This window comes from Pseudorasbora parva, chromosome 3, assembly GCF_024679245.1.
Source record: "Pseudorasbora parva isolate DD20220531a chromosome 3, ASM2467924v1, whole genome shotgun sequence".
NCBI classification, from domain to species: Eukaryota; Metazoa; Chordata; class Actinopteri; order Cypriniformes; family Gobionidae; genus Pseudorasbora; species Pseudorasbora parva.
In genome coordinates this window covers 23211758-23234456 of record NC_090174.1, presented here as the reverse complement: position 1 = coordinate 23234456, position 22699 = coordinate 23211758, and the positions used below count along the sequence as shown (strand labels likewise).

Below are 22699 nucleotides of genomic sequence, written 5' to 3'. Positions count from 1 at the left end.
ATCTGGACGGGCCAATCACGTCGTGTATAGAGTCGGCGGGCGGAGCCATAATGACACTGCCGAGTTGCGTTTGGGTGCTTCTAGTAAACACAGAAACTGGCGAACGGCGGCAGTCTTTCGAATCAGCTTTGACTGCGGTTCTGGAAGACTTGGAGTTAAGCTTTTCTCTGAGAAAAGAACAAAGAACGGCACTGAAGTCATTCTTAATAAGGGAAGATGTGTTCGGAGTTTAGCCGACCGCTGAATGTTTAATCTATCAAGCTCTGTTTCACCTTCGTTGCTCTGGTTGGTTGTAGCGCTATCCTATCGCGTGCAGAGGGAGTTTGAAAGACAACTGTTTATCCGCCCCTCGGATTGAGCCCTGTCTATGGTGAGTTTCTAGACCAAACATCTTGATGTGGGTCTGGCTTGTCAGGCTAGCAGGTTACGATTAGTAAATATCTTTTTTTGGAGGATGTTCTGTTTAGCCAATCATGGTGAGCTTTTAATCCACCAATCAAAACACTCCTTACTGATCAGACTCAAGAAGCTCAGTCCTGCACTTGTTCTGTGCATTCTTTCATGATCGGTTGTTTCATGACCTTTATGTAAAGACATTTTAATGGGTACTCTTTTTCTAGCACCTGAGAACAACTTTTACAAAATTATGATATTGTTTGCACAAAATACAGCTACCCGGTTAGCCTGCTGTCGTATTCCCCAAAGTTGCACATACCTTGTTTATTCATGTTATCTTTGAAAAATGACTTTAAAGGGGGGGTGAAATGCTGTTTCATGCATACTGATCTTTTTACACTGTTAAAGACAATCCCATACTAAACATAGACAAAGTTTCAAAAGTTAAGGTGGACGTTTGATGGGAGTATTTCTTTGTCAAAAATACTACTTCTGGTTAGTCATAAGTTTCGGCAAGTTTTTTGAGATCAGGGAACTACACTAACCTTTTCCACTGGTGGCACTTGCGCTACTAACTTTTTCAGTTACTGGCACAAAACATGATTTGGTCGCACAAATTATTTATAGTAAGCCACTCTGGATAATAACAATAATGAAACTGTATTGCATACCGATGTGCTTTTTTTTTTACTTGCCATCTTTTAAACCACATGCCTTCTTGTTTTCTTTAACAATGGTTGGGATATATTTATTGCAATAAAAAATACAGTACATTTCAACATGCTGTGGTGGGCACAGATGGGCAGACTCCTGAACTCTTAAGGAAAAATAAAATAAATATAATCCATAAAATAATAAGAAAAATACTATCATTGTGAAGCTTCAGTGCGTTTACATGGAGCATATTCGGTTTAAAAGTCCAATCCAAATGAAAATGCTCCATATACACACCTCAATCTGAATAAAAATGCCCAAACCGAATGAAATTGTAATCAGTTAGAGAGGGGTGGGATAAACCTTTTCATGAAAAATGTAACCATGTTAAACGACCTGACCGGATTACTTTTCAGTGTGCGTCCTTATATGACGTGATACACAGCGCGCGCCTTCACTACTGACTGCGCGCCGCGCTCAAACGCAGGCAATAATGTTGAGAGGAAAGTTTATTTTTCTGAGGGGTAAACTTTTTATTTCTTAAGAACGTATGAAGATAATGTTGGCATAATGACAGACATAGCCTGGCTACATCCTCTCATCTTGACAGCGTTTGTCCCAGGCACTTTTTACTTTAACTGCGCCTGACAGAAGAATTTATTTTTTCTGAGATGATTATTACACTTTACAACAAATAAATAGCTTTTATAAAACCGTGTAAGTCCTGGTGGCTGTTGAGAGTTGCTATGGCATCCGTGAACACATTCAGCTGCTGGAGAGAAGCGTCGACATTTCTGAAGCGGCAGACAAACTGCTCTGTGATGATTGCGATTGAAAGTCAGCTCGGTTTAGATAACGTCTCATGTAAACAGTCCACTGAATCTTTCAATCATAATTATTTTAATTGGAATGACAAAAAAGTGTGCATGTAAACGTGGCGGCTAACGTTAATGATTCGTGTTTGAATTGTTTTGACGCAGTTACAAATTTGGACAGTCCTGCAAGCAATTGATGGCCCACAGAATTTACAGTACATACAGTGCATTAATAATAATAATAATAATAATAATAATAGATTTTATTTATAATGCACTTTTCATTCCGAAGAATCTCAAAGTGCAAAATTGAAAAAGTGCATTGCTCCGTCTTGGTACCTTAACCACTGGTAACTTATTCTTCGAGCCACTGGTGTCGAAATTCATATGTCCGTTTCGTTTTTCCCGCGTGTGCTTTCCCTGACGAATCCCCTCAGCCACATCATTCCCACTCACAGGCTCCGTTTGACATGTCGCATCGACATCAAGTGATGGTTCTGTTCATAGACCGTAAAAATGTTACACTTGAACTTCCCTTCTTACAATATGAGTCAATTGTCCGCTTAATTTCAACACGTACAGATTGTAACTTAGGCTATGTTGAGATATATATGCGATTGCTGTGTGTGTCTTACAGGGTTGCCAACTTTTAAGTTTAGGTTGGAGTGAGATTTTTTGAGGGCCGGGGAGGGGGGGGGGGGGGGGGGGGGTGATGCTTTTGATCTTGATTCAGTATCAGTTTATATCTAGTATATATACTGTACATAATAATATGTTTGTTTTGGCACTAGTTTAAACATTTCTTGGGTCAAATTATATGTGCCATTCCTTAATATTCACTTGTGACTGCTTATATAAGTATCATTATTCATTAAAAAGATTAGGATGCAAGTTATTTAAGTTTTGAAATTTCACATTTAAAGAAATCTAGTGTTTGATCATCATATCTAAATATTTATTTGAATGCAAAGACTACAATATATTTTTGAGCAACTAGATTAGATACATGTATATTTATTAAAGAGCCATAAGGCACCTAATGGCATTACAAATAAACATTAATATTTTTTAGCCACAAAATGACTCTAATTTGCCTCTTTGAATTGGAATTCTCTATTTTAATATTAATTACTACACTAATTGTAATATAAATTTTAGAAGAAATACAAATATTAGAAGAAAAATATTTTAAGTGGTCATTTATTGACAATAATTGTTGCACAAATAGTATTTAGTACCAAAAGATCTCCTCAAAATATTCAATAAATATAATTTAATGAGTATGAGTGTGACCTATTAGTAAGGAATACCTGAGGGCTAAATACAAGAATAACATTTAATGTTAACAATGTTGAATCTCTATCACTCTCCATAATAAAACGATCCTGTAAATATGGCTGACTTAATAATCAATAAACACTAACACTATGCTGTACTGTTTACCAAAACTTGCAGCAAACATCTATATGGTGAAACTGTTGTGTATCCGCTTAAGCCATTTAAATTCATTGGCACAGTATGGCGTTATTTCCCTGTCAAATGTCGAGAGCGCATTATTGTAGCGCGAAAGTACATTAATATAGTGCGCGAGCGCGAATCTCTCTGCTCGCGCGCGGAATATAATGCGCGAGCGCAAATCTCTCTCTGCTCGCAAGCGGAATGTAATGTGCGAGCGCGAATCTCCCTGCTCGTGCGCGAGAACTCTGCGTGCGCTCTCAGATACGCTGCTCTTGTTAGAATTTTTTGTCTGTGCTCACTCAGAGAATATGCCTGCACTTAAAACGTGTCCAGTGCAATCGCGAATCTCTCCTCTTCGCTTAAACTAAGCCTGTATGTGCACAGACTGTGTTCTGTGCGCTCGCAAGAAGAAAAAGACTCTTCTTTACAGTTTCGTTCTCTTTGCTCTTGGCATAAAGGCAACAACCAATCAGAAATAAGCTTCAACGACTGACCAATGAAAACGCGACATCGTACATTAAATCTTATATTGAACCCCACATGGAATCAGAATCACTTGAGTTCAGTGACTTCAATAAAGATGAGTGAGATGGATCCGCAGTATCGACGATATTTTTGTTTTTATGTAAAATAGGCTTAGGTCAAATATATCTTAGAAAGGCCTGGGAAGAGGGCGATTGGATTATTTTACATATTAACCTAGACTGTCTACTCTAGCCTATCTGCACAGCCACTTTGTTCACACTACAGGTGCCATGCCCATTTGAAAGTGAGATTTTTGAGCCAAATGGATTTAAATGCAGATTCCAAAAGGCAAAAATAATTAAAATCTGAACAAAATGCCCCCTAATAGATATAATATAAGAATTATAATGTAATAATAGATAAGGGGGGAAAATGCCCCAGTAAAATTATGCTATATCTAACTGCATCAAACACAAATGCAACAGAATAAAACTAATTAAAAATACTGACTACTAAAGTAATGAAATCCATTTTGTTGGGAAAATGTTACTGCAATTTGTGAGTTAAGTTACCTTTCACCTCAAAAGTTGGCATACATTTCTAAATAATCCACTGGCAGTGGCGGAACTAGACTTTTATTCATGGGGTGGCCAAAGCTGCTTTAGGGGGTCCAGAGACCATGAATATCATGTGTTATACTTATTTGTTTTCATTGTTTTGACCAATGTAACATTAAATATGTAACAATAAATAAGCACCCACAACAGTAGATCAGTGAAATTTCACAATTCTCAGCCTAATAATATAAATGTAAAACATTATTGAATACAAGTGAACAGTTGAAGTTGCAGGACACAGTGATTCAGGTACAGAAATTAAATAATCAAACATAATAACATTGCATAATCGTTTTAAGTGCAGGCATATTCTCTGAGTGAGCCCAGACAAAAAAATTCTAACAAGAGCAGCGTTTCTGAGAGTGCACGCAGAGTTCTCGCGCACGAGCAGGGAGATTCGCGCTCGCACATTACATTCCGCTCGCGAGCAGAGAGAGATTTGCGCTCGCGCATTATATTCCGCGCGCGAGCAGAGAGAGATTTGCGCTCGCGCATTATATTCCGCGCGCGAGCAGAGAGATTCGCGCTCGCGCACTGTATGAATGTACTTTCCCGCTACAATAATGCGCTCTCGACATTTGACAGGGAAATAACGCCATACCAGCGCGCACCGCAGGGAGACGAGAGCATGCAACTCCGCTTTTCAACGCCTCTGGCTTTAACATTATGCCACATTAGCGCCAAAACGCTATTTATTGTTTGAATTTCATTAAAACACATTTAAAAAAATTAAAGCTTATAGCTTTGTTTAATATCAAAAGCAGGTTTGGCAATTTGGCGTGAGATTGTGTTGGGCGGAGTGAGAGCGTGAGACAGAGCCTGAAAGCGTGAGTATCACGCCAGATGCGTGAGAGTTGGCAACCCTGGTCTTAACGAGAGGTATATTATTTTTAATCAACGTACGCCTCGCCTACATTTTGGGAGGGGGCGGGGGTCGCGGGGTTGAAGCCAACTTGATGTGTTGAATGCTCAGAGCACGTTATAAAATGTTTTCTTAAAGTACACATTTCTGTATTAATAAATGCTCATAGTAAATCATAGTATATTGCCTAAAACATAAGGTAGGTACAAAAATAATCAGTGATACATTTGCGACCCCATAGAAATTCGGGTCGCAATGGCATTTCAAAAGGTCGCATATGCGACCATTTTGGTCGCAGTGTAGTTCCCTGGAGATCATGCGTCCCCTTTGACGTTAATGGGGGCGGAATTTCCTTGTATGGGCCTTACGGACAATTCTACCGGAAGAGCGTGAGAGAGAGAGAGGGAGAGAGCGAAAGTAACAGGCTACGCCCATCAAAGCGCTGGCTTGTAGGATGCTGGACAGGTGATGTGCACATAACAATGTCACCAAAAAAGTGGGTTTTTGGTTGCCAGACCAAGACAGTCCTGCACAGATTCCCCAAAAACCCCGCGTTAAGGCAACAGTGGATGTAATTTGCTTTTCCGGATCAGCAACTGAGTTGCGCGAATGTTTATATCTGTTCGCTGCATTTCGGTGCCGACTGTTTCATAAACAAGGCCCAGCTCGACGCCGGATTTTCCCGATCGCCTAATGCTGAATGATGGAGCAGTCCCAACGATAAAGGTCCCAACGTTAGAACCGCAGGCGGTGAGTGAGACTGCTTCAAATGTCTGTGTCTTTGCCTATGCTCATCAAGTAGCCCAAACATGATCACGTATAGCTAATTGATCAATGGAGCATGCGATGTGTAGTGCGTGTACATTTGTTTAGCTGGCCACTATATGTGTAACTTTATGTTTGTGTATTGTAAAAGCACTCCAAACAACAATACACAAAGAGGGGGGAAATATGTTGAACTAAATAAGCACGCTTCTTCATTCAAATGCGCTACTATTCCGTGTCTTTCTATGTAAACACTAACTAATCCTGCTGTGCAAAACCGGTCCGCTTACTGTCTACACAAACCACGCGTAAACACACAAACACACGTGCACAACTGCACTTCCCACATGTACACCTTCAAAGACAAAAATACGACGATATAATTCAAGTATAAATATGTAAATAACACAAGCCGCTAAGCATATTATATAGTTAGTGTATAACTTGTACCACATAGAGACGTCCTGCTCTAGTCGTTTTTGCTGCTGCTCCTGTTCAACTGCAGCCTCTGGGTCTGATTCCGGATCATAGATGTATGGCTGTATCTGATTAAAAGCCATATTTTATTTTGAATAAAGTTTTTTTTCCCGCTGTTAGGGATTACACAGCTTTACGACGCACTCGACTCAACACAATAGCAGCAGCGAGCACACGTCATTATTTAGCTCCGCTAACACGACATGCCCCCACCCGCTCGGCTTTTTTCGGAAAGACTCGGAACAGCGCATCTTTCTTATATAATTATAAAAAAAATAAAGACTTTTCGGAGATATGCAGGATGCAATGCTACTCTATAGGTACCTAAGATTGACATGACACTGACTGAAACTGAGTGTTTCACCCCCCCTTTAATATAAAACAATATTATAACTGTATAGTAAAAGAAACAGATTAATTGGTCTTTTTAGATCTCTTTATAGTTCATCATAGGTTAGTCACAGGTTACAATATTTCTGTAGCTCTGAATGTTCAGTTTATTATTAGCACTTTTTACATTTCACCTTACCTGTAGGGCTGACCTCTGGTTGTGGCACATTTTATTAAACCACATTAACATGTTGTACTAATAATTTATTTTACACACAAATTTACTTATTCATTGTATTTATTCACAAAATATAAAAAGCAATAGGATAGAGGTAGCTCACAAAAAAGAATCATCCTTGGGTTATTCCTAATCTAAACCTGTATGACCTATTTTCCAAACATTTGCACATCCAGCCACAGCAGCACATTACAAAATTGTTTATTTACGTTACCTCAAACTGTCTTTGCAGAACACAATCCCAGCTCCCTCTGTCTCTCCAACAATTTCTTCCGCCATAATCTTTTTTCTTTTCTCCACAAATCAGCGCACATACAGTTTGAAGCAAACTTTGTGCAGTTTATCATTTTTAATAAAAATTCCAAGTCTCGCGCGAGAACTGCGGTCGGGTCTAACGACGCACTTGTGATCTCGCGGTGTTTACTTGTCACATCGCACGTGTAGCGTGTAGTTGGGAAACGTAGTTTGCGCACCGGAGAGAGTGAGTTGTCAGCGATTCTTCTCGTTCAGTCATGCAGTGTGAACTCCTCAGTCGTCAAACCATCGTGCAGTGTGAACACAGCAGTGACTGAATGATACCCCAGATAGTCATGCAGTGTGAAAAAAGCAGTGACCCGACGAGTTTGAAAATCGTGCAGTCTAAACTAGGCTTTAGTCAACAAACTGTTCTAGTGATGTCATTACATCCCTGCACTTCCTGCTGTAGTCCTAACTGGCCGTTCGCTGTAGGCTTTGAAAGGGAACTTCTGTTAAATAAAATTTCTCGCTTGGCATTGAACTTTGAGCTTTATAATTTTACAGGTATTATTTATGCTCTAACAGCAACATTTCACACTAACTAAAGTTTGAAAGATGGAATCGAGAAGAACGGGACCTTTAATGACGCTAGCAATTGCGTCACAGTTGGCGTTATGTTGAGAATCGCTTGTTTTTCCGTGGTGTTTTTCACAAACAAGATTTAAACATATGACATATGAAGGGGGAGGCAATGGTGTTTGAGACTCAATGTATGTGATGCCCATAATACTGAACTCTTGTTATTTAACTATGGGAAAGTTAATTCAATTTTTAATTCTAGGGCACCTTTAAAGGGGTTAAACATCCCAAAACATTTATTTTTAAATTTAAGATTTTCAAAAATGTGTTGCACATCACATAATATAAAATCATAAAAATGATAATTGCTTATAATACAAAAACATAAATGCCAAGACATTTCACAATCCTACATTATTTATTCCAGAAACAATAACAGCAACAAAAAGGTATAAAATAATTTAACAATAATTTAACAGTTCGGTGCAAAAAATCGATTCTTTTTTTTCTCTAAGAAAATTGCCAGGAAACATGTTCTTCAACAAAACATGGATATAGTGAAATGAATCAGTGCAATGAACACAATATCTGACTGGTCCCTTAATCTAATATAAAAAGTCAGATTTAACAGAATCTGAAGCTATTAGCACTATATTTGCCATTGCGTGGTATGGATATTGAACAACTGATAAATCTTATGTAACTTGACGCCGACTCCTATGCCTTCATGTACTGATTCCTGAGAATTGTTTTGCTGATGCTTCATTTTCATTCATGTTAAGCACTATTTTCTGAAAGAGAAAAATACATTAGCACAAAGACTAAAAAACAAACAAAGGTTGCTACAATGTTAAGCGTAACTTACTGCAGGTGGGGGCTGAACTCTTTTTTTCCTCTTCAGTAAATGCAAGACCTCATCTTCATCACCACTGTTATCTGTGGGTGACTGAAATTTATCATATGGGTTTAAGGTGGCCAAAAGAGCTGGTAAGGTAAAGCACGACAAGAAACGAGCCTTGAAAAGCAGGTACGCTGGATTTGAGGCAAACCTTTCGGCAATCATTTTGCGGATCGCAGCTACTTGAACTTCTTCTCCTATCTCATTTCGATATTCAATTGGAAGGCTTTTCACTGCTTCTGTAAGAAGAGATTGTTTAGCTTTAAGCAAAGTCGTCAGTGTTTCGATGCTGGTGGCAGACGGTGGAAGGTAAGGCAAAGACATCTCCAGATGAGGTAACGGAATTCCGCCTTTCCCATTTATCCAGTCATCTACTTCAGATGACTGCTCAGGAAATATCAAGTGAGGATCAAAACTCACATTATCAGAGGGAAGATCAGGAATAGGGATCAATGGTTCATTTGATGTTGTGATTTGAGGTACTACCGATGGAGCTGGAACACGAGGCGAAGGAGATGCAACACAAGGTAATGGAGCTACAACACGTGGTGATAGAGCAACAATCTGAGCTGATGGAGCTACAACACGACGTGATGGAGTCATAGCCTGAGGTGATGGAGTTACAACACGAGGTGATGGAGTTACAACACGAGGTGATAGAGCAACAACCTGAGGTGATGGAGCTACAACACGAGGTGATAGAGCAACAACCTGAGGTGATGGAGCTAGAACACGAGGTGATAGAGCAACAACCTGAGGTGATGGAGCTACAGCACGAGGTGATAGAGCAACAACCTGAGGTGATGGAGCTACAACACGTGGCGATAGAGCAACAACCTGAGGTGATGGAGCTACAACACGAAGTGATGGAGTTATAGCCTGAGGTGATGGAGTTACAACACGAGGTGATGGAGTTACAACACGAGGTGATAGAGCAACAACCTGAGGTGATGGAGCTACAACACGAAGTGATGGAGGTACAGCCTGAGGTGATGGAGCTACAACACGAGGTGATGGAGTTATAGCCTGAGGTGATGGAGTTACAACACGTGGTGATAGAGCAACAACCTGAGGTGATGGAGCTACAACACGAAGTGATGGAGGTACAGCCTGAGGTGATGGAGCTACAACACGAGGTGATGGTGCTACAACACAAAGTGATGGAGCCACAACCTGAGGTGATGGAGCTACAACCTGAAGTGATGGAGCAATCTGAGGTACAGGAGACAGAAGTGGGAGAGGTCCTCTAGGAGCACAAAGCGGTCTCAATATTGTGACAGGCAAATTTTTCTGTTGGATGACCGTTGGCAGCTGACTGGTTCTCACAGGGAAGCAGCCATTTTCAGAAACACCAATAGGCTTTGCCACATCATTTGTTGGTCCACTAGCCAAAGTTGTAACAGTCAAGGGAACTGGCAGACTACTGAAACCAGGATGAGATGCACTGGGATTAGCAGATGGAGAAGACTTATGCTGCCCTACAATGGTTTTATTAGAGGAGTCTGATGAGTTCTTTGTCTGGTCAATGTTGGTAGGTACTTGGGATAACCTTTGAGCACTAAGTAGCATACTTTGGTTTTGTACTAAACTACTAGTAGTTGAAGGAGGCATCTGGATGCCTGAATTATTACCTCTAGGGCTATATATGTTCATAGAGGAGACATTATTTTGGGTATAGCTGGAGGCATACGAGACAGACGAAGTTATATGAGCAGGATTGACAGAAGAAGCAGCAATAACAAGGGCAGATGATGATGATGATGGGTATAAATTGGTTGAAGTGAATGGACGAATGCTGTTATTTAGGGGGGAACTGTTTGGGACGTTCAGTGTCTGGTTGCTTGGCATATTAGCAGAAAGTGGACCAGTTACTTGTAACAACCCGGTGGGGGTAAGAATCCAGTTAACTGGCTGCGTCTGCAATGTAATTGTCTGAAAAACAGGGAGTTTGCTCTTTTTTTGTTTCGATGACTCTTTTTTGCTACTTTTAACTTTAGCATCTTCCTTTAGGGATTGGACTTTCTCAGTATGTTTGGGGTTACTTTTCATAGATGCAACGCTGTTTGAGTCTTTCACACTTGGTGATTTGGACGTTAAGGTTATGATGGGTTGTGCGGGCGGTGTCCACTGTCGAGGAATCAATGATAAAGCTTGTGGTGGTGACTGTGTCAGTAGTGGTACTTTCTGTCCTTTAAGCATTAAAGGTTGCACTGCCTCCTGTCTGTTTGACTGTGTAATGACAAGATTGTCGGTATGAATCAAAGCAGGGGGCATCATCTGCCTGACTGGCTGCAGGGGAGGTGGATGTTGAGGAGGTTCTGCAGGTTTCTTGTGTTCAGCTTTCTTGTTTCTCTCCTGAAGCATTGCTGCCACTGTTTTAGGAGGATCTAAATAAATATAGGAATGACACATTAACATTATTCATGTTTTTACAGAAATACAAATATTTTACCAAAATTCAGTGTATTTTTTGCTATTTTATTTCAAGACTTTAAAAATGGATAAATAAACTAAGATACCTGTTCTCAGTTGAAATACAGCAATAGGCTTCTGTGGGAAAATGACAAGAAAGAACAATTGACAACACTGATAGACAACAATAAAATCTTAAACAAAAAAATACAACATATTTATATGCATATAAGAAACAAAGAGGGCTGTCCCCTAATGGTTGACTAAACTCCAAAGAAATTGATGATCCTCTTTAGAATATTTTTTCCGATGCCACCCCCAGTATATATGCAAGTAATTAAATTAATTTAAAAAATGTGCATAAAAGTACTTGACAAATGGCTTAAATGAAGGACTACAGTTGACTAGAAAATTCTTAGTCAAGGGCAGCCTTACAACAAATTATGACAACGTTCGCAAAGAAATGTAAGATGCTGGATCGATAAATAAATACCGTAATGCTTTCCATTTGCTGAATTTCAATGACATTTCTGCAACCCTTGACATCTATGTGAAAAGCCTGTTTTCAGAAATAACACAAAACCATGTAAAACAATAATCTTCTGTATAATCTTCATTTATTTTATTTCATCATAAATGTTGACAAAGATGTTAGGCTTACTTTGATAAAAAAACAAAGTACTGATGTCTGTGGGAGAGGGATGTCTGCTGCTTTTATTCCAACAATATCACCTGTAAAGGGATTATTGATGAATAACTGACTATAAACACATATGCATTGAACTATTCGCTGGAACGGAATCTGAACACCAGAATACTGCAAACTAAATGCACTAAAGTAATGCAAATTGTGGTTCCCATTTTAGTTTCACAATGAGACATTTCTTGGTAGTGAAGCATCAAAAAAGGGGCAAAACTTCAGAAATTAACTGTATGATATCTGAGGTTGCTAAAACATTGCTTCAATATCACTTTAGCTAATGGTATCATTATCCAGAAGTCTACCTAGCAAGTTTGATTAAGGAATACAAATTATTTATTTGTGCACACTCCATGAAGGCTTGCTTATAACCAAACCATATATTTTCAGATGCTTTGTCAAATGTGAAACAAGAGTCTGTACCTTGGCAAAATGTATTTTCTTTCACTGGAGGAGGCAGGATCACATTTCCAACCCATGGGGTGAGGGCTTTCAGGAGGTCATTTTTAAGGAAGTCATTTTTCTTTAAGTCATGAAAAGAAAAAAGTATATAATCAATATAAAGTATATAACATTTTTTAAAGCTGCAGTCCTCAACTTTTTTGTGTGCAAAATGTACAAAATTATATAACAAGCGAGTACATCTTCAAATCTATTTTCCAAAACGTGTTTTGTCCTATCCTGAATCACTATGGTATACCTATAATAAGAGTTTGTATTCTGACTATTTTAGACCAGTTGGTTGCCACTGATGCGCAGTATCCAGTACCTCTGTGACACTTCATAGACATAAACAGAGTGAAGTAGCTCCGGCTACAATGTTCTTCCGCAAGAAGCATGCAGGTCTGTTTATTAACCACTAGAGTGCCCCTAGGTTACTGACTGGAGTAAATATATTTCCCAAATATTACTTTATAAAAAAGTATAACATTATTAGAAAGTCAACCTACCGTAAAGGGATAGTTCACCCGAAAATGAAAATTACCCCATGATTTATTCACCCTCAAGCCCTCCTAGGTCTATATGACATCATTCTTTCAGATGAATACAATCAAAAATTATAGAAAAAAATGTTCTGGCTCTTCCAAGCTTTATAATAGCAGTGAATGAAATCAAAATTTGAAGGCTAAAAAAGTGTATCTATCCATTATAAAATTAATCCACACGGCTCCTGGTGGTTAATAGTAAAATAAAAATGATATATATTTAACATGTTAAGAAGTAAAATATCTAGCTTCCGGCAGACTGCCTTCCATATATTCAACTTACAAAAAAAAAACAACGTAACTTCCTGACGTAGCTTAAGCATTTTGAACTGTGAGAGGCGTTACACTTTCTTCCTTATTTAAATACAGAAGGCGGTCCGTCGGAAGCTAGATATTTTACTTCATAAAGTTTTTAATATGGATATTTTTCTTACAAAAACCCATTGATTAGTTTCAGTTCATTGTTCATTGCGGTTCATTGATTACTTTTTTAACCGGAGCCATATGGATTACTTTTATAATGAACAGATGCACTTGCAGATGCATCTGATTATATTCGTCTGAAATATGAATGTCATATAAACCAATGATGACTAGGGATATGGCTTATGGGATCATTTTCATTTTTGGGTGAGCTAATCCTTTAACAGTCTGCCATAGTTTTTAAATCTTATTAGCTTTTGGCAAGTGGCAATTTTAAACAAATACTAATAATGAAATGGCCTTATTTTTTACTATAAATGTATGTAACATCTAGCATCATCTCTGTTAACCACACCTTCTTTATTACAGTTGCGCCCCTCCACCTCATGAAGACTTTAATATCAATCTCTGCCACCTTGAGCATGGCCTTCTCATCGTCAGTCTGCATGCATGCATGAAATGAAATTCATTTCAGAATATTTCAAATGTCAAAAACATTTCAGAATATGGAACTATGTGCACTATCATGACAAGAATAGAGAGTTAAGAAAGAAAACATCTCTTACCTGGCTCTGTAGGACAATAGGATTCATACCCATGTAAGTTCTTTCCATGTTTCCTAAGCTGTTCAGGATGGTGTTGCGCACCAAAACGGGCCTGACTTTCGAACACTTGCTCTTCTTTGATCGAACGCGGCCTAACCCAGATTCTTTAGTGGATTCCTGTAGCTCTTCCTCACTGGTGGGAAGACGGACCCATGCTGTCTTTAGAGCTCCTGGAGAAATAACCTGCGTGTTCGCATTTGCAGGTATCCATTCCTTCATATCTGGCTGTACATAGTCCTTTCGTGGTATTTCCATATCTTTGACTAAGGGAACATCTCGGTCATTATCACTGTCCATATACTTTATCTCTTTTTCATCCTCAGAGCTAGACGAGGTTTCTTTTTCCTTTTTAATATTTCTCAACAGTTTTTGTCGTTTCGCTTTTTGTTGTATTGTTGTTTGTGGCCGTTCTCTTTTTTTACCTTTATTTGGACTCTAAAAAAAACAACAAAAAACAACAACATAGTGTGTTTGATTAATCATGATATTAATCTTCTTGAAAGCTGCAAGACATCCTGAAGAATGAACTTACAGCTATTTGTTGTATTGTTGTTTGCGACATTTCTTTTTTTATGCCTTTATTTGGACTCTAAAACAACAACAATAACAAAACAACAACACAATGTGTATGATTATTCATGACATTAATCTTCTTCAAGGCCTCAAGACATCCTGGAGAATTAACTTACAGATTTTTGTTGTATTGTTGTTTGCTGCATTTCTCTTTTTATGCCTTTATTTTGACTCTAAAAAAACAAACAAAACACAGTGTTTATGATTATTCCTGATATTAATCTTCTTGATGGCAGCAAGCAACCTGAAGAATAAACTTACAGCTTTTGTCAGTAATTTCCATTTGTTCAGGCACTGGCAGTCAACCCGGTTTGGGATCTCTGAGGCAATCTTACTCCACTTGCCTGGAAAAAACGATACACAATGAATAAACCAAATCTAGAGTATTTAGGATACATTTTGGTCTGCCAAAAAAGCAATACATGTGGTTAGAGCTCTTTTGAAGGATGACACAGTGTCTACATTGAAAATGACTATTGTCATTCAAGAGGATGTGTACAAGTTTCAAAGCTGCAATGTTCACACTAAACATGAACCAATTAGCAGTGTGGTCAAAGCTTGTCTTCAAAAGTAAAAGTAAAATAATTTTGTTTAAAAATGTCATTTTAAAATGCTGAACCCATATTTACATATTTTCGTATTCATATGGTTAAAAACAAAACATGATTTAAAGTGCCCCTATTGTGCTATTTTAAAGTTTCCAGGTTACAGGTAAACAGGTTTACATGCATCAAAGGCCAAACAATATTCTCTCATAACACTACAATGTTCAATAATTCCCAAAAGGCTCAATGGATGAATCAGTCTCTCTAAATCCCTCCTTTCCGTGAGCTATTCTGATCTGATTAGTCAGATGGCACAGTCTGTTGTCATTGTTCTACTGCGCATAGCGCGTATTTCGGAAGCAAACATCCATATCCATTAACTGAACTCCAGCTCTGTCCAGAGGCTTCCTAAAGCCAGTAATATTGACATTGATTTTTACACTAATCCATCGATGATGAAACAATGGAAGAACTAGTTATTCAACTAGCATGCCTGAACCTTGAGCAGGAAGTTTCTCAGTGATGCTGCTCAGTTTGAAGTACATTATGAGATGTTACAACTGTAATTCTTCACCATCATTCCTCACCATAGCATTTCAGTAAGACAGTAATAACTTGAGTTGAAAAATGAAGAGGGATCTCACTTACCAACACCATATTTCTCAACCTTTTGTTTTAGTAGTTCCACCTCCTCCTCGCTCCAAGGCCCCTTTTTCACATTCTCCTGAAGACAATCCAAATACCTAAGATAGAAAAATATTCATATTTACATATCAAGTGTCAGGTGGCCAAATATCTTTTATGACACACACATTTATTTATTGGTATCATTTAGTGCACTAGTCAATCCAACAAGATTTTTCAGATTTCAGGGACGTTACTATAAAACATTATTTGCAGAGCATACATTTACTTTTATCTGAAATGAGTCATACCTGTCACGACAAGCACCGTCGGTCCTGCCTGGCACTTCCATTCTGATTTTCCCCCATTCTTTGGCACCATACTTTGCAACAGCATTCCGCAACAACTGATATGAGAGCAGTGAGTCAAGCGTTAGTGAACATGGGTGATTTTAGCAAGAAACAGCAAAAAAAAAAAAAAAAAGAACTAACATGCATGTGTGACTTCAACAGATGTGTGTATTCAGTGATAAAGATAGATCTGAGTTAGATGATTGTTTGCTTCTTTATCTGTTATTGGCTTAAGTTTACACGCACATTATTTAAAGCTGCAGTCCGTAACTTTTTGCGCTCTAGCGGTTAATAAACAGAACTGCGTGCGTCTTGCGGAAGAACATTGTAGCCGGGGCTACTTCTCTATGTTTATGTCTATGGCGAGTCACACAAAGACCGTGCACCTCCGCAGCGGTACCTACCAGTCTGGCCTGAAATAGTCCCAATATAAACACTTATTAAGTGTACCATAATGATTCAGACAAAAACACGGTTTGGAAAATGGATTCATGTTGTACACTCTCATTATATAATTTTTGTAAATCTTGTGCACAAAAAAAAGTCACGGACAGAAGCTTTAAATGCACATAATTTAGTGCAGTTCAAAAGAGACTTTTGAACTGGCTTATGGTAAAGACAAACAGCTTTGCGTAATGAAAATGTGCACCTTAAATTAACATGTTCGACAATCACTAAAGGACCACTAAACTTTTGCAATGAAAACCATTTGCTTGTATGAATAATTTTTTTTTTTTATGTTTTATATATTTTTTTATAATGTATTTATATTTATTTTAGATAACTGAACAGTGGAAAAGGTCTGGTTATCCAGATGTGGAAATTACACAAATCAAAATTCCAAACTACGTAAAAATGAATTATGCTACATACCCGGTCCTCCTCTTTAGACCAGGGACCTTTCTTTATAGAGGGATCCAGAACAGACGACCAGCGATATGACAGCTGTGGTCCATCACGAGCCACCATGAAGTATGACACTATGGGGTTAATAAATATTACAAATATATAAGTCCTATGATACTTGTTTACAAAAATACAACTAAAGTAAACCGTAAATTACCGTAAATCATAAAGGTCACATTTTTGTATTTAAAACAAACTGTAAACTGTAAAATAAACTATTAAAAAAAGTGCAAAAACACATCATGCGTGAATTAATTTCTCATAGTTCCCTTATTGGTATAGAAGAATTACATCTACCTTATAAACCAATCAGGCATAACATTATGACAGGTGACGTGAATAACACTAATAATCTCTTTATCACGGTACTTGTTGGTGGATGGGATATATTAGGAAGCAAGTGCACATTTTGTCCTCAAAGTTGATGAGTTAGAAGCAGGAAAAATGGGCAAGCATAAGGGTTTGATAAAGGCCAAACTGTGATGGCTCAACTGGGCTGGTGCGTCTCCAAAACTGCAGCTCTTGTGGGGTGTAACTGGCCTGCAGCGGTCAGCATCTAGCAAAAGTGTTCCAAGGAAGGAAAAGTGTTGAACCGGCGACATGGTAATGGGTGGCCAAGGCTCAATGATGCACGTGGGGTGCAAAGGCTGTGTGTTCCGATCTAAAACTACTGTAGCTCAGATTGCTCAAGAACTTAATGCTGGTTCTGATAGAAAGGTGTCAGAATACACAGTACATCGCAGTTTGTTGCGTATGAGGCTGCATAGCCACAGACCAGTCAGGGTGCCCATGCTGACCCCTGTCCACAACTCTAAAAGCATCGACAGTGGGCACGTGAGCATCAGAACTGGACAACGAAGCAATAGCAGAAGGTGACCTGGTCTGATGAATCATTCTATCAATCACTTTCTTTTACATCAAGTAGATGGTCGGGTTCGTGTGTGTTGCTTGGCACCAGGCACCAGGATGCAGTGTTATGCTTTGAGCAATGTTCTGCTGGGAAACCTTGGATCCTGCCATCCATATGGATGTTACTTTGACAGACTGTATACCACCTAGTACCTAAGCATTGTTGAAGACCATGTACGCCCTTTCATGGAAATAGTATTCTCTGGTGGCTGTGGCCTCTTTCAGCAGGATAATGTGCCCTGCCACAAAGCAAAAATGGTTCAGGAATGATTTGAGGAGCACAACAACAAGTTTGAGGTGTTGACTTGGCCTCTAAATTCCCTAGATCTCAATCCAATGCAGCATCTGTGGGATGTGCTGAACCAACAAGTCCGATCCATGGAGGCCCCACCTCGCTAACATCTTGGTGCCAGATACCAATGCATACCTTCAGAGGTCTAGTGGAGTCCATGCCTCAATGGGTCAGAGCTGTTTTGGCAGCGAAAGGGGGACCAACACAATATTAGGATATAAATAATGTTTATGCTTGATTGGTGTTTAATTTTATTTGGATTATGACTTATCCAATCTGATTTCAGAGTCAGAATAATCTGTTTTAGAAACAAATACTCTACATCAGTACAAGAACTCAAGAAGACCCAAGTGTCTCACTCTGTATGTAAGGAATGAAGTTGCCGATTCTCATTTTTTCAACTAGGCTTCTGAGGATCTGGTCTTCTTCCGGTGTCCACTCTTTCCTTCTGAAAGTCTTTGAAATGTAGCGCTGGTAAGTCTGGAAGCACATGAAAGCTGTCCTGTTTGTCTGCAAAGCAAATAACAAGAATAACAATATATAATCAAATGTATTAAATGAATGGTAGGTTGCATTGTTCAACAAGTTCAAAATGAAAAACCACAATACACAGCATATTATTAACACAAATGCATTCTTAAAAAACAAACAAAAAACGCTTCTTTATCCTTACCCCAAGAGCCTCTGCGATTTTGTCCCAATGGCAGCAATTGTATTCTTCTACAATTCCTTTCAGTTTATCAATCTCATCCTGTTTCCACACCGACTTGTTAATAGACGGGTGCAAATAGTTCTGCCAAAACCTTTTCAAATCATCAGCCTGTCTCAAACCTTCAAACTATCACACAGAAAACAAGTCCTTTCATAAAATGAGAAATGGTTGTTAGCAGATAGAACAAGATGTATTTGGCTGCATATCAATAAAACAACTACATAACTTACGTCAATATTTGATATTTTCTCCCAGTCATGATCATCATGTCTTTCTCCCACCAGCTGATCATCTTTCAGGCTGCTACGGTGATATTAAGTTTGAATACACATTTAAATGTACACATTTGGCAGACGCTTTTATCCAAAGTGAATTACATTGCATTCAAGGTACACATTTTACATTTTGTCAATTCTTGCTTTCCCTAGGAATCAAACCCATGACCTTGGCGTTGCTAGCGCCATGCTCTACTGTTTAAGCTATAGGAAAGCTACACATTTTATACACAAAGAATACACATTTTATTGCACAGTAAGTACAGTAATATTCAAAAGTTGAGTCTAAGTTTTTTTAAAATTGTTTTTAAAAACTTATTTTCCAGTATTCTTCAATTTCACATGATCCTTCTGCGATCATTTTAATATGCTGATTTTTTGTTCAAGATAAAAAAGTCTTATTAATGTTGAAAACAGTTGTGATGCTTAATATTTTTGTGGAAATTCTTTTATGAATAAGAAGTTCAAAAGAACAGCAATTATTTGAAATGTTTTGTAATATTATAAATGTATAGTACATAAAAAAATCTTACTGACCTTAAACTTTTGAATGGAAGAGTAGGTACAATCTTACAGGACATAATCTTCCTACAAGGTGCTTAAAATGTCTTTACCTGATTTTTGCAATTTCATTCTCAATGAGTTCAATTTGTTTTTTCAATGCCTCTTTTTCTTCATCCTCAACTCTAGACATCTTGGCACTCAAATAGTCCAGCCTATAAAAACAGATCCAAAGAAAAAGCTCTCAAAATGAAATATACACACACAGAGACAGGGCAACAATAATCAGAAATTTAGGTTAGCGTTTCCTTTTTCTGGAACTCACTTGGATAGTTTGGGTTGTAGCATCCTTTTCATAATGTCTGTGGCAACTGCATTACTCAGCAAAGTTTTCTGCCAACCCTCCCCTGAAAGATATTTATTAATATATATCAAAATCTTCAAGTAACAAGCAGCAAAGCACAATGTCTTAAAACATACATCTTTTTATTTTCAGCTCATCAACGGGTCTGGTTCCATGGCTCAGTCTCTCTTTAGTTTCTGGATTTGCTGGAGGGCCCTGGAGGTGAATAAAAAGAATAAATAAAACTTTAGGGTGGAAAAAGTCAATAATGATTCTGAAATGCATGATTTCATGGACATCAAAAAAATCGTAAAGATTTTCAGTATAACTTTCATAACATACCAGACCGGTGAGTTTGTCTTTAAAGTAAGGCTTCATGAAGTATCCAAGAAAGAGTTTCTGAGAGGGAAGCCCTGGCAAGGAGGAGCTAGAAGTGCTTGGGCCAGAGAGCTGGACCTCAATCTCTTTCTGTGGAGATACAGTCAGCTTTTAAAATAGTTATAGTGTAATTTATCTCATGCAATGGAGTGGCATGAAGAATTTCAATAAACTACAGCCCAGATGTTTGTTTTTCACCTGCTGCTGTTGATTCTCTTTGAGGAGCTTTTCCAGCTCAGATAGTTTCTCTTTCAGCACCTCCTGATAGACCAAATTCATTTGCAGGCAAGTCTCCACATTTTGCGGAAGATCCAACTCATCATCGTCCTCATCCTCATCACTGTCTTCATCACTCTAATGAAGGTAGAACAATTTTATAAGCATTACAAAAAAAAAAATCAGCATAAGCATGTAAGAAGGTAGTAAAGAGGTAACTCACAGAATCAGTTCCACGTTCACTGTCTGTTTCACCCAAAAAAAAAAAAGATTAGCAGCAGACCTATAATAAATTACTACTGACTCATCAGATAGAATGTCCCATATTAAAAAGGAATAAAACACTATTTTAATAGAATGTGAAAGTTATTTTTTTAAGCTGATGACAGTCACTGTTAACAATTATAATAATATGATTTACCCTGCAATACATCAGCCAGTGCTGCATTAGCACCAAGTGTATTCTCCAACTCCTCAATCTCCCTCTGAATCCGCAGCCGCTCTGTCTCCAAGTCATCATGCTTCAAGAGGGAGTTATAAGCATATTTTATATATATATATATATATATATATATATATATATATATATATATATATATATATATATATATATATATATATATATATATATAAGTTAAGTATATTAACTTATACTTACCACTCCTTCAATCACAGGTCCACTGTCATCAGATTCATCATCTGTCATGGAAACATTATATTACATTAACACAGATTCCAAGTCACAAAATACAGCTTGCAACTTTTTTGACAAATAATATTCCATGACTTTTCAGTGACTAATGTAAGGACATCATTAAATCATCAATTGATCACTACCAAAACCAAAACATTTAGTGAATCAGTTTAATCAATTCATTTGAAAGAACTTAAAATAAAGGTCACTCATAAATCAAACTTCTATAATACAGCAATATAAGATTTTAGTTTCTCATTGTCACAGTAAGCTGCTCATCTACTACCTAGAAAGCATTTGTGGATGTCATGGATGTGTTAATGCGTTGGGACACCACAAAACACAGTGTAGGTAGGCATCTCCCACAGGTTTCTGAGACAGTGACTTACCACTGTCGCTGTCAGATGACAGTAGGTCTATGATGCTGTTGTCGGCACCCACCAGAGAACTCTCAAGAGCCAAAATCTCCCTTTGGATTCTTTCCCTCTTTGCAATCAAGTCATCCGATGCCATTTTAGACAAGATTAAACCTGAAAAAACTACTTTAGATTACTGGGTTACAGCACTGGACAATTTGCCAATATGATCATACTTATTTACTTCAAGATAGATAACTGCTATATTTAAAATGTAAGATTTTCAAGATATTATTATTTTTTTTTACAGATAAATTGTTTGTACAGTCTAACTTAGCTGAGAAAATACACTGAGAACAATTAAGATTGCTTTACAAAGTCTTTTGATTTCATTAGTCTTTTATATTTTTACATACTTAACTTTTAACTTCTTCTGTACAATTGAATGTGGAACTGTGTGTTTTTTTTTTTTTTTTTTTTAGATGTTTAGGTAAGAAAATGTAATTCAGCACCTACTTTCTCTGTTTCCATTTACCGGTACATGTAGCATATTTTTCACACGTATGCTAGTAAGTTCACTTAATCTTGTAGTAATAAACAATAATGTTCAATATAAAATAAATACAACTAAACTAAGAAAAAGTAAAGATTTAGCACGAAACAGAATTTACAGTTTATGATTTTCAGGCAACAGGAATGACATTCAGCAACAAAATACCTAACGTTAGTTGTCTGTCAGTGTGGAAATGTACTTACATTAGCTTTCTTTTAATGCATCAGGCTGGTGTGGCCTTCAGTATTGCAGCTTTTCAACAACACAGCCATAATAATAACACTTGCTGGATACTGTAGCATCAATGCGTGCGTTTCCGAAAGTCAATCATTCAGTTTCCAGTAACAACATGTTTCCAAAGAGTGGACTTGGGGTCTTTGAACTAGATGTACACGTATTACTAAATCGAAGTCGTTGCTTTTAATGACTGACTATAAATATCACCATACTTTATATAAACTTAGTTAAACTGTTAAGAAACAGGTACTTTTTCAGGATTGAAAATTGATAAAACTCTTCTACGTTCATAGAACGTCATTCGTATACAAGAAACGA

At 37.8% G+C, this 22699-nt stretch overlaps 1 protein-coding gene across 3 annotated transcripts; it reads right to left on the bottom strand.

Moving 5' to 3' along the window:
• Positions 1–8292: 8292 nt before the first annotated feature.
• Positions 8293–22699, bottom strand: snapc4 (small nuclear RNA activating complex, polypeptide 4). 3 transcript variants are annotated; one of them, XM_067438175.1, is made up of 27 exons: positions 22348–22699; positions 21625–21765; positions 21200–21240; positions 20963–21062; positions 20765–20787; positions 20524–20679; positions 20290–20415; positions 20085–20163; positions 19930–20011; positions 19718–19819; positions 19059–19131; positions 18790–18954; positions 18476–18626; positions 16883–16989; positions 15971–16065; positions 15684–15778; positions 14752–14834; positions 14607–14663; positions 14450–14506; positions 13879–14352; positions 13668–13754; positions 12327–12426; positions 11865–11935; positions 11697–11762; positions 11311–11341; positions 8759–11178; positions 8293–8684 (listed from the first exon to the last, which is right to left on the bottom strand). In XM_067438175.1, exons 2-27 carry the CDS (start codon positions 21746–21748, stop codon positions 8619–8621), a joined length of 5031 nt encoding a protein of 1676 aa, XP_067294276.1. In that variant the 5' UTR covers positions 21749–21765; positions 22348–22699; the 3' UTR covers positions 8293–8618. The 3 variants fall into 3 exon arrangements, with proteins under 3 accessions (XP_067294276.1, XP_067294277.1, XP_067294278.1); XM_067438176.1 differs by having other exon boundaries at positions 19059–19128; XM_067438177.1 differs by lacking the exon at positions 14450–14506.

Bases quoted from the DNA above. Each gene is read 5' to 3' on its own strand.
- snapc4 (XM_067438175.1), bottom strand. From the start codon at position 21,748: ATGGCATCGGATGACTTGATTGCAAAGAGGGAAAGAATCCAAAGGGAG. The intron at 20,012-20,084 runs GTATGTTTTAAG...AATATCTTTCAG, and splicing joins TGAGCTGAAAATAAAAAGAT to GGGAGGGTTGGCAGAAAACT. The intron at 16,066-16,882 runs GTATGTAGCATA...CTCTCATATCAG, and splicing joins GGTCTAAAGAGGAGGACCGG to TTGTTGCGGAATGCTGTTGC.